At 47.5% G+C, this 12,443-nt stretch overlaps 1 protein-coding gene across 5 annotated transcripts in view; it reads left to right on the top strand.

The window, feature by feature from the left end:
- The window catches only part of LOC129603767 (NACHT, LRR and PYD domains-containing protein 12-like), a 50,588-nt gene that overhangs the window by 28,291 nt on the left and 9,854 nt on the right, over nt 1-12,443 (top strand). For 4 of the 5 annotated variants that reach the window (XM_055506745.1, XM_055506749.1, XM_055506746.1 and 1 more), the window contains 2 exons: nt 5,989-6,066; nt 10,497-12,330. In XM_055506745.1, coding sequence (XP_055362720.1) covers nt 5,989-6,066; nt 10,497-12,330 — 1,912 coding nt within the window. The remainder of the gene's footprint in view (nt 1-5,988; nt 6,067-10,496; nt 12,331-12,443) is intronic. The other variant, XM_055506747.1, reaches the window with a different exon arrangement.

Raw genomic sequence — 12,443 nt, 5'->3', positions numbered from 1 at the left:
CATACATGTACTTACCACAGTGCAGCCTGTTACTTAGGGTTGACTCACTATATATTCATATTTATGATATGTGCAGCATCACATATGATCTTGGTGATGTAAACAATGTAATGTCAGTTACAGTGACCATTAGAAAGAGTAGTCAGTGTACCTGCACATTTATCAGTTTATTTCAGATCACAGCAAGATATTATTAACTGATCATCATTTTTCAGATTAGCCTCAATGAAACAAATTAATTACCACATACCTGCAATCCTGTGAAACTCCTCTTTAATGGCTTTAAGGAGTTTGTTTCAAGGAAAGCGCTGGAGGTCGAACTTTTCTACATACAGTGGCTTCACTAATGTGCTCAGCATCTCCAATGTTATAAAGAAAACTACCGTTTGCAAAAAAAAAAACGTAACGCAACACAAAGAATCTGTTCGGATGTAAAAGCACGGCCACGAAGGGTGATGTGTTTGACGTATGGGTGAATAAGATTATTAATGTATGTATGGAGTCTCGATAAAAACGGTACCGCTAAAATAAATATGGACGGCGATATGACAGAAAATTAACTCGTGGCGTTAAAATCCTCTCGCGGCGTAAATTCAATGCCGTGTGAATTAATACAGCGTCCTCATCTACAGGATCCTCTAGAAACTGACATTTTGGTCTCTGCGCGAAGGAAACAGGTAAAATCTATGAATGAACTGAAAGATTCAACGAGGTATTTAAACACTGTTCACTTTAAAAAGGGGCGGAGACCGAAGGAAACTCTGGGTTTCCCGAATAAAACCTGCTTGCGACCAGGTTAGGTTCACAAGGTAAGTTGCCATAGTAACTGTGTCACAGCTCATGTCATTTAGCCACTGCACTCAGTCGTTTCCGGTTTTATTTTGTCACCACTTCCTGTCTCAGTCATTGTTAGTTTCAGTCAGCCTTGCTTCCAATTCTAATCTACTCACCTGCCGGTCGTTTAGTCATCATCACTTAGTATTTAAGCACCACCTCTAAGCCCAGCACCCTGCCAGATTGTTTGTTCATTCACCCGTTCAACTTTCCAGCATTCTTACCTTTACCTTGCCGTGCTTTTTGATCCTGTTTTGTTCCTGACCACGTCTCCAGCCCAGCCTGTGATAATCCCGTCTGCCTGTGTGAGTCTGACCATTGCCTGTTTTTGACATCCGCTTGCCTTATCCTCGTCTGTGCTGCTACCGATGATCTACCTGTGTACCGACCCTTGCCTGCCTGACCACGAGCTCGAATAAACCCTGTTGTTCACTGAGCCTTGTCTCCGCTGTGCGTGTGGGTCCGCTACCTAGAGCGCCGTGACAGTACAATCTGGCCACACTCGGACCCAGCCGGCGTCTTGCATCGGTTTTAGGGCTGCAAGGGATTTTGTTTTGGTGTACTTGGACGTCGCAGAGTCGCGATGGTGTTTTCCTGTTCGAGGCTGCCGGAGGACCTCCGCTGGTGCTTCGGGGAGCTCGCGAGGAATTACGCGGAAGCCCCCAGTCTGAAGGCGCGGCTCCGCGTTATAAAACAAGCGATTGCTATCCTGGAGGAGGAATTCTGGTGGCTTGACTACCCGGAAGTGCAGACGCTTTTTGAGAGGCTCCAGGCAGTGCGGAGGGATTTGGCACGCGCTCTGCGCGCGGCGCCCGCCAGCGTCTCATCAGCTGTTCCTGCTGCACCGGAAAGCGCTCCCGTCGTCGCTCAGTCAAGCCAAGCTCACGTTCCTGTCATCGTTCAGTCAAGCCAAGCTCACGTTCCTGTCGCTGCTCAGTCGAACCAAGCTCACGTTCCTGTCACTGCTCAGTCGAACCAAGCTCATGTTCCTGTCGCTGCTCAGGCGAACCCAGCTCACGTTCCTGTCGCGGCTCAGTCGAGTCAAGCTCACTCCCCTGTTGCCACTCAGGCAGATCCAGTCCCTGCTCCAGACGCCGCTCAGGCAGATCCAGCTCCCGTTCCAGACACCAGCTCATCGGCCCAAGTCCATGCCCACGCTACCGCCATAGTTCCCCAGTCCCATCCAGTCTGTACCGTGGCCGGCTCCTGCTTCAGCCCTGGCGGTTGAGGAGGTGAAGCCCACAGCTAGTCGTCGGAGGCCCAGACGGCGTCGACGACAGCCGGATTCCCCTGCCCAGGCTCCAGAGGACTCGGTCACAGAAATCAAGCGGCCCTCTCCGCCAGCAGAGGGCACTCTCGCTCCATCATACGACTTGCCCATCTCCATCGCAGGCATCCCGGACAGCATCTTCCTGCGGATCCGTGCCCAATGCGCCCCTCCGGTCCTGTTCCTGTTTGCACACTGGCTGAACTCCGCTGAGGCAGAGACCTACCCGGTAATCAAGGAGCGTCACTTCCGTGAAGCCGCCCTGCTCATTGCTCGGAAGCCTACGCTGCGCGAGGCCCTGGGTTTCATTGAACCCCCGTCAGAGCCTGCACCCGTTCCTGCATCAGAGCCTGCACCCGTTCCTGCATCAGAGCCTGCACCCCTGGCCCCTGCATCTAAGCCTGCACCCCTGGCCCCAGCGTCTAAGGCTGCACCCCTGGCCCCAGCGTCTAAGGCTGCACCCCTGGCCCCAGCGTCTAAGGCTGCACCCCTGGCCCCAGCGTCTGAGGCTGCACCCCTGGCCCCAGCGTCTGAGGCTGCACCCCTGGCCCCAGCGTCTAAGGCTGCACCCCTGGCCCCAGCGTCTATGGCTGCATCACGGGCCCCAGCGTCTCTGGCCGCAGCGTCTCCTGCGCCTCTGGCTGCAGCAACCCCTGCCCTAGCCTCACCTCAGCCATGCCAAGCTCCAGCTCCAGCTCACGACTCAGCTCAGCCACGTCAGGCTCAAGCCTCAGCTCCGCCCGCAGCAGCTCAAGCCTCGGCTCAGCCCGCAGCAGCTCAAGCCTCGGCTCAGCCCGCAGCAGCTCAAGCCTCGGCTCAGCCCGCAGCAGCTCAAGCCTCAGCTCAGTCACGTCAAGTTCAAGCCCCAGCTCAGCCCGCAGCAGCGCAAGCCTCAGCTCAGTCACGTCAAGTTCAAGCCCCAACTCCAGCTCAAGCCTCAGCTCAGTCACGTCAAGTGCAAGCCCCAGCTCCAGCTCAAGCCTCAGCTCAGTCACGTCAAGTGCAAGCCCCAGCTCCAGCTCAAGCTCAGGCCTCAGCTCAGTCACGTCAAGTTCAAGCCCCAGCTCCAGCTCAAGCTCAAGCCTCGGCCCCGCCACGCCAAGCTCAAGCTCCATCTTTACGCCAGCTAGCGGACACCCCTGGCCAGTCACACCAGGCCTTAGTTCCTGTTCCTGTCGGCCATATTGAGGCCGCTCCTGTTCCTGTCGGCCATATTGAGGCTGCTCCCGTTCCTGTCGGCCATATTGAGGCCGCTCCCGTTCCTGTCGGCCATATTGAGGCCGCTCCCGTTCCTGTCGGCCATATTGAGGCCGTTCTAGTCCCAGTTCCTGTCGGCTCCTCAGAGGAGGACGCCGTTCTAGTTCCTGTCGGCCAAGTAGAGGTCGTTCTAGTCCCAGTTCCTGTCGGCTCCTCTGAGGAGGACGCCGTTCTAGTCCCTGTCGGCTCCTCGGAGGAGGACGCCGTTCTAGTTCCTGCCACTGTCGGCCCCTCGGAGGCCGCAGCCCCCGACGATCCCCAGGAGGGGGTCGTCCCGGCCGCAGCGTCTGCCGCAGCGTCTGTTGCAGCCCCTGCCGGCCTCCCGGAGGAGGTCGGTCCAGCTCCGTCTCCTGCCGACCTCCCGGAGGAGGTCGGTCCAGCTCCGTCTCCTGCCGACCTCCCGGAGGAGGTCGGTCCAGCTCCGTTTCCTGCCGACCTCCCGGAGGAGGTGGTCGGTCCGCTCCTGGTTCATGTGTTTTTTGAGCCAATGTGTGCAGGTGCTGCCCCTGGAGGTCCGGTCCCGGGCACGCTCGTCTCAGCTCCTGGTGGTCCGGTTCCGGCCACGTTCGTCTCTGCTCCTGGTGGTCCGGTTCCGGCCACGTTCGTCTCTGCTCATGGTGGTCCGGTGCCGGCCACGTCTGTCTCCGCTCCTGGAGGCCCGGTGGCGGCCACGTCTGTCTCCGCTCCTGGAGGCCCGGGGCCGGCTACGTCTGCATCGGTTCCTGGTGGCCCGGCTCCGGCCCCGTCTCCACGTCTGTCTTCGCCCCTGGTTCCTGCCTCGTCTCCACGTCTGTCTTCGCCTCTGGTTCCTGCCTCGTCTCCACGTCTGTCTTCGCCTCTGGTTCCTGCCTCGTCTCCACGTCTGTCTTCGCCTCTGGTTCCTGCCTCGTCTCCTCGTCGGTCCTCGCCTCTGGTCCCAGCCTCGTCTCCACGTCTGCCCCTGGTTCCGGCTTTGTCTCCACGCCTGTCTTCGTCGCTGTTCCCGGCTTCCCGCCAGCTTTCGCCTCGCCTGCCCGACGGAGGGCCAGGTCCTTGGCGAATCCTGTGGCAGGGATGGCGCTGCCTCCTGCGTCGTCGGCCGCCTCGACTGGCCGATTCCGGATGCGACTCCCTGGCTGGAGGGCGCGGTTTCCTGCCACGACGATGGCGCGGCCTCTGCCGCTGCCGACCACCACGTCTCCTCAGCCCCCTAGAGCACCGCCGGTCTGGAGAGCACCAGCACATGGGTTGGGCCGCGGGAGGCGCCTTGTTTCGACGTCGGCCTCCTAGAACTCTAGCCTTGCCCTCGGGCACAAGATGTGTCGTCTCGGCCTGGCGGCTGCACAGCCGAGCCTCTCCTCGCATCCACCCTCCTTGAGGAGGGTTCTGGACTTTGTATTTCCCGTCATGGACTCATTATTCATGGACTCACCTCATGGACTTGGTTCTGCTCCCTGCCACTCAGTGCCTTGATCATCATGTGTTTGTTCCAGTCCGTTGCCCATCATGTTTAGTTGTGTTTTGATCCCCTCATTTTCTGTTCCAGCCTGTCGCCCCCCTTGCATGGTTGTGTTTTGTTTTTGGTCGTCTTGGAATCCGCCCTAGACGGGGGGGTTCTGTCACAGCTCATGTCATTTAGCCACTGCACTCAGTCGTTTCCGGTTTTATTTTGTCACCACTTCCTGTCTCAGTCATTGTTAGTTTCAGTCAGCCTTGCTTCCAATTCTAATCTACTCACCTGCCGGTCGTTTAGTCATCATCACTTAGTATTTAAGCACCACCTCTAAGCCCAGCACCTTGCCAGATTGTTTGTTCATTCACCCGTTCAACTTTCCAGCATTCTTACCTTTACCTTGCCGTGCTTTTTGATCCTGTTTTGTTCCTGACCACGTCTCCAGCCCAGCCTGTGATAATCCCGTCTGCCTGTGTGAGTCTGACCATTGCCTGTTTTTGACATCCGCTTGCCTTATCCTCGTCTGTGCTGCTACCGATGATCTACCTGTGTACCGACCCTTGCCTGCCTGACCACGAGCTCGAATAAACCCTGTTGTTCACTGAGCCTTGTCTCCGCTGTGCGTGTGGGTCCGCTACCTAGAGCGCCGTGACAAACTGACTCTGAGTTTCGGTTACCTCGCTTCTTGAAACGGGTTTAAACTTACCCCGCTTTACGGGTTTAAGTAACCCCGCTTTCTGAAACCGAAAACTCTGAGTTTTCCTCATTCCGGGGTTAACAAACTCAGAGTTTCCACAAAACCACCTTATAGAAACGGGCCCCTGAACAGTGGGAACACACAGACTGGGTTTAAGAGAACTTAAATGAACTTTCCTTTAAATTCAGACACAGACAAACAAAACCTGTAGTGGGTCAGAGGAACCAGACTCCTGACTCCAGTTACTGGACCTTTAAGAAACACATTGACTGATGAATGTAGGATCACACTGACCTGGGAACAGCAGCACCAACAGTTCCTCTGAGAACTGAACCCAACGTTCAGCAGATCAGATGTCTGTGTTTAACACAGATCCAATTAAAGTGACTTTGTTCCGGTTGCTGAATGTAGAAGCAGCATCGGGAGCAGTTCAGTGATCCACCACTCACCTAATGATCCTTCACAGCAGGAACTAACAGACTGAATCTGTGTCTCTGTCAGTGGATGTCAGTGATGCTTGGGAGACGTCAGAGACCAGACCACCTTCCTCTTCTCAGGCTCCTCTTCCTCAGACTCAAGGTGACGCTGCTGCTTCCTCTGATAACCAAATTTATGCATGTAAAATGGGAAATGAGTTCCTGGGTTAAACATTTCCTCACCTTTAACCCAAATACAGTAGAAGAAGATTAGACCAGAACCAGCAAAGTTCTTTTCTCCACTACTTCTAGTGTTTCAGCTGTTTCATTAGTGGGAGAGCTGAACAGCTCTCACACTATTGTTATCTTCGGTCTTTATTAGTGGGAGAGCTGAACAGCTCTCACACTATTGTTATCTTCGGTCTTTATTATTATTATTATTCTTCTTCTACTTATTCCGCCCTTTTTTTGATTGCTATCTACTTTTTAACGCTTCATCGTAGAATCGTCGTTCAACTTTCTAAACGTGTGTCATCTTTAGGAGATGTGGGCTATTACTTTTTATGTTTTCAGCTTTTCAACTTTTAACGTTATTCAACTTTTTTCATCGTTTTTTTATAATGGTCGTCTATGGGAATCATCGTTAAACTTTTTGTCAACTTCCCTCTTTTCATCAGCGTCTATCATCGTCATACTTTAGCGTAGAAACGTCATTTCAACTTCAAAAGCGTCCATCATCGCTCAACTTTCTCCTCGTAAATCAGCGTTGTCGTATCTTCTATACTTTTCGACTAGTGAGCGTTTAAATATGGTGTGGTTTTTGTTAAATTTTCAGCTTTTCCATTAGTGTGTATTGGGTCATTTAGAGTGCGTGATGTCACAGCCAGAGTGCGAGGGTGCGCTTTTTAAAGACAGAACTTCTGTCTCTAACTCGTCACTACAGCCACAATTTTTACTCTATCAACATAATTACTTCACTAAATCGTAGTCATACTTGTCTTCTTTCTAATGATGTGTCTGGATATACCCTCAGACCTATACTTTAGTCGCTATCAACCTTAAAGCGCAGAGAGATCCCGAAATTCTCCCATAGACTCTAATGATAATTTTCGGCAGACGTCTGGGGAGAAAAACAGAGGAGACATATTTTGAAATTGCCACTGTGGCTACAAGCTTTTATCCTCAAACATAAAATTCACACCATTTGCTCATTGAAGCCTTGGGACTCGTAAAATGAAATAATTTTTGTGATAACTATCATGGTTTAGTTGGAACAAGCCTGTTTATACAGGGTGAAACTCTGTTTTTACAGAGCAGAGTGAGCCTGATTTTCCCGCCTTTCGTCTCCATGGCGACGGCGCAGCTGCAGATTTCACTGACAGGTCAAACTGCTGATGCTCAGTGTAGACAGCAGTTCCATGCTTATTACTGATTACTCAACTACACTATTGGATTGTGTAGTAATTAAGCACACACTTCCTCTAAATCCTTTCAAAATAAAAGCACCAAGCCAAATAATTAGCTTTAATAGCAATATTTCAACTTTTAGATGGGTAATTATGGCTATTTAAAGATAGATTAACAGTTTAGTAATTACCCACACGTGCTTCCTCTACATCCTTTCAAAATAAAAGCACCAATGCCAATTATTAGCTTTAACTGCACTGTTTTTGCTTTTTGAATGGGTAATAAAGACTAATTGACAGTTACGCTATTACCCCCACACATTTCCTCTAAATCCTTTCAAAATAAAAGCACCAATTACAATTTATTACCTTTAATGGCAAGATTGATTAAAAAATTTGTGGTTCTGAATACTTACCAATCGTTAATGGGACTACTTTAGAGTTCAGTAAATAGCCACTCAAACTTATTAGGGTGCTTTTATTCTGAAAGGGCTGAATCTAAATCTTTTGCTTTAATAGGGCTATTCTTGCTATTGAATGATAAATTATGATTATCTAATGACTATTTTATAGTTTAGTAATCGCCCACACACAACCTCTAAATCCTTTCAAAATAAAAGCACCAATGTATTTATTACCTTAAATGGCAAGATTTTTGTTTCTGACTGGTAAATTTCTACTAGTTATTAAAATATTACACAGTTAGGTAATTATTTACCAATACTTTCTTCAAATCAAAAAGATAGTCAGCTTATTTATGATTGTCAACAATGCCCTTGGTCAACTTTTTAATCTTTGACATCTTTTAACCGTGGTCAACTTTTGAATCATTGTCATCTCTTTAATATTGTCATAGTATGACCTTGGTCATCTTTTTAATCATCATCTTTTTAATCGCCATCTTTTGTCATCGCTTTAATCTTTGTCAACGTTTTCTTGTTTTCAACGTTTTCATCATTTTGCCGTAGTCAACTTTTTGACGTCAGCAGCTTAATCAGCGTTTGTCATCGTTGCGGCAGCAGATCAGCTCTCCCACGTAATTTCTCGAGAAATTACTTTTTCTAGTTATTATTATTATTCTTCTACTTATTCCGCCCTTTTTTTGATTGCTATCTACTTTTTAACGCTTCATCGTAGAATCGTCGTTCAACTTTCTAAACGTGTGTCATCTTTAGGAGATGTGGGCTATTACTTTTTATGTTTTCAGCTTTTCAACTTTTAACGTTATTCAACTTTTTTCATCGTTTTTTTATAATGGTTGTCTATGGGAATCATCGTTAAACTTTTTGTCAACTTCCCTCTTTTCATCAGCGTCTATCATCGTCATACTTTGGCGTAGAAACGTCATTTCAACTTCAAAAGCGTCCATCATCGCTCAACTTTCTCCTCGTAAATCAGCGTTGTCGTATCTTCTATACTTTTCGACTAGTGAGCGTTTAAATATGGTGTGGTTTTTGTTAAATTTTCAGCTTTTCCATTAGTGTGTATTGGGTCATTTAGAGTGCGTGATGTCACAGCCAGAGTGCGAGGGTGCGCTTTTTAAAGACAGAACTTCGGTCTTTAACTTGTCGCTACAGCCACAATTTCTACTCTATGAACGTAATTATTTCACTAAATCGTAGTCATACTTGTCTTCTTTCTAATGATGTGTCTGGCTTTACCCTCAGACTTATACTTTAGTCGCTATCGACCTCAAAGCACAGAGAGATCCTGAAATTCTCCCATAGACTCTAATGATAATTTTTGGCAGACGTCTGGAGAAAAACAAGGAGGAGACATATTTTGAAATTGCGACTGTGGCTACAAACGTTTGTCCTCAAACATAAAATTCACACCATTTGCTCATTGAAGCCTTGGGACTCGAAAAATGAAATAATCTTTGTGATAACTATTATGGTTTAGCTGGAACAAGCCTGTTTATACAGGGTGAAACTCTGCTTTTTACAGAGCAGAATGAGCCTGATTTTCCCGCCTTTTGTCTCCATGGCGACGGCGCAGCTGCAGATTTGACTGACAGGTCAAACTGCTGATGCTCAGTGTACAGAGCAGTTCCATGCTTGTTACTGATTAGTCAACCACACTATTGGATTGTGTAATGATTAAGCACGCACTTCCTCTAAATCCTTTCAAAATAAAAGCACCAAGCCAAATAATTATCTTTAATAGCAATATTTCTGCTTTTAGATGGGTAATTATGACGATTTAAAGATAGATTAACAGTTTAGTAATTACCCACACATGCTTCCTCTACATCCTTTCAAAGTAAAAGCACCAATGTCAATTATTAGCTTTAACTGCGCTGTTTTTGCCTTTGAATGGGTAATTATGATTATTTAAAGACTAATTGACAGTTACGCTATTACCCCCACACATTTCCTCTAAATCCTTTCAAAATAAAAGCACCAATTACAATTTATTACCTTTAATGGCAAGATTGATTAGAAAATTTGTGGTTCTGAATACTTGCCAATCGTTATAGAGACTACTTTAGAGTTCAGTAAATAGCCACTCAAACCTATTAAGGTGCTTTTATTCTGAAAGGGCTAAATCTAAATCTTTTGCTTTAATAGGGCTATTCTTGCTATTGAATGATAAATTATGATTATCTAATGACTATTTTATAGTTTAGTAATCGCCCACACACAACCTCTAAATCCTTTCAAAATAAAAGCACCAATGTAATTTATTACCTTAAATGGCAAGATTTTTGTTTCTGACTGGTAAATTTTTACTAGTTATTAAACTATTACACAGGTAATTATTTACAAATACTTTCTTCAAATTAAAAAGCTAGTCAGCTTCTTTATGATTGTCAACAATGCACTCTGGTCAACTTTTTAATCTGTGATATATTTTTTACCTTGGTCAACTTTTGAATCATTGTCATATTTTAATCTTGTCCTAGTATGACATTGGTCATCTTTTTAATCGCCATCTTTTGTCATCGTTTTATTCTTTGTCAACGTTTTCTCGTTTTCATCGCTTTGCCGTAGTCAACTTTTGGACGCAGTCAACTTTTTTGACGTCAGCAGCTTAATCAGCGTTTGTCATCGTTGCGGCAGCAGATCAGCTCTCCCACGTAATTTCTCGAGAAATTACTTTTTCTAGTTATGTTTACAAACACAAAGACTAAACTCAATTTGTTGACACCTCACACTTTGTCTTCTTTGTGTGATGTTGGACCTAGATGTGATGGTTCCAGTACCAGAGCCATGGCCCATCACATATTACCAGCAGACGCTTCAATCAAACCTCCAAGACGAATTTCTGTGTGTGAAACCAGGCTGGTCAGAAGACGATCAACGACTGGATGACATCTACACAGAGCTGTACATCACAGTTGGGCTGGATTCACACATCAACACACAGCATGAGGTCCAACAGGTTGAGACGACACAGCAGAAGCAAAGGTCAGCAGAGGAGCCAGTGAAGCCCAGTGACCTGTTCAAACATTCCCCTGGTAAATACAGACGCATCAGAACAGTGTTGACCAATGGAATTGCTGGAATCGGAAAAACAGTCCTTGTGAACAAGTTTGTGTTGAACTGGACCCAACAAAGGTCCAATCAGGACGTGCATCTGATTTTCCCCTTCACCTTCCGTCGGCTGAATCCACTGAAGGGAAAGAAGTTTAGTTTGTCAGAGCTTATTCATGAATGTATCCCAGAAACTGAGTCCATCAGTCTGGAGGCTCTGAATTACATCTTTACACATTTACAGTCATCAGGAAACAGCAACTATGACAAGAGCAGGTTCAAACTTCTGTTTGTGTTTGATGGACTGGACGAGAGTCGCCTCCAACTGGACTGTAGCACCAGTGAGGAGGTGACGGGTCGAGGTAAAGTCACAGAGTCCACCTCAGTGGATGAGCTGCTGACAAACCTCATCAGAGGAAAACTACTACGCTCTGCTCGCATCTGGATCACCACACGACCTGCAGCAGCCAATCAGATTCATAGAGACTTTGTTGACGTGGTGACGGAGGTCAGAGGGTTCACTGACCCACAGAAGGAGGAGTACTTCAGGAAGAGATTCACAGATGAGGAGCAGAGCAACAGAATCATGTCCCACATCAAGACGGCACGAAGCCTCCACATCATGTGCTACATCCCAGTCTTCTGCTGGATCACTGCTACGGTTCTGGAGGATCTGCTGGAAACCAGAGAGGGAGGAGAGCTGCCCAAGACCCTGACAGAGATGTACGCAGAGTTCCTGGGGTTTCAGATGGATCAGACTAAAAACAAGTATAGACCAGAACAGAGCAGTAACTACATCAAGTCATTAGCTAAACTGGCTTTTAAGCAGCTGCTAAAGGGAAACTTGATCTTCTATGAGGAAGATCTCAATGAGAGCGGCATCGATGTTAGCGGAGCGTCAGTGTGTTCAGGAGTGTTCACAGAGATCTTTAAACAGGAGCGAAGGAGGAAAGCCAAGAACAAGATGTTCAGCTTTGTTCATCTGAGCATTCAGGAGTTTCTAGCTGCTGTTCACACGATGCTCTGTTACACCAACAGGAAGATGGAGGAACTGGAGAACTTCGTAGGAACCTCCAATGCTGCTCTGGATGTTGTCCTGAGTATAACCATCAAGAAATCCATCCAGAGTCCAAGTGGCCACCTGGACCTGTTTGTTCGCTTCCTTCATGGCCTCTGTCTGGAGTCCAACCAGAGAATCTTAGGAGGTTTGCTGTGTCACACAGAGAACAGTCCAGAAATCATCCAGAGAATCATCAACAACCTGAAGGAGATGAACAGTGGTGGAATCTCTCCAGACAGAAGCATCAACATCTTCCATTGTCTGATGGAGATGAACGACCACTCAGTCCATCAGCAGATCCAAGAGTTCCTGAAGTCAGAGAACAGATCAGAGAAGGAACTCTCCTTGTTTCAGTGCTCAGCTCTGGCCTACATGCTGCAGATGTCAGAGGAGGTTCTGGATGAGTTGGACCTGAGCCAGTACAAAACATCAAAGGAGGGACGACGGAGACTGATCCCAGCTGTGAGGAACTGCAGAAAGTTTAAGTAAGTCCACTGTTAATGTGATCATAAATATTCTACAGCAACATGAAGCTGAAGCCTCAGTGTCAAAGAGAAACACTACACACAGAATCTAAAAGTTCACAAAGTGAAAACGT

This window comes from Betta splendens, unplaced genomic scaffold (assembly GCF_900634795.4).
Source record: "Betta splendens unplaced genomic scaffold, fBetSpl5.4 scaffold_31, whole genome shotgun sequence".
Taxonomy (NCBI): Eukaryota; Metazoa; Chordata; class Actinopteri; order Anabantiformes; family Osphronemidae; genus Betta; species Betta splendens.
The sequence above is the reverse complement of the archived record's forward strand: the minus strand, read 5'-3'. Positions and strand labels throughout refer to the sequence as shown.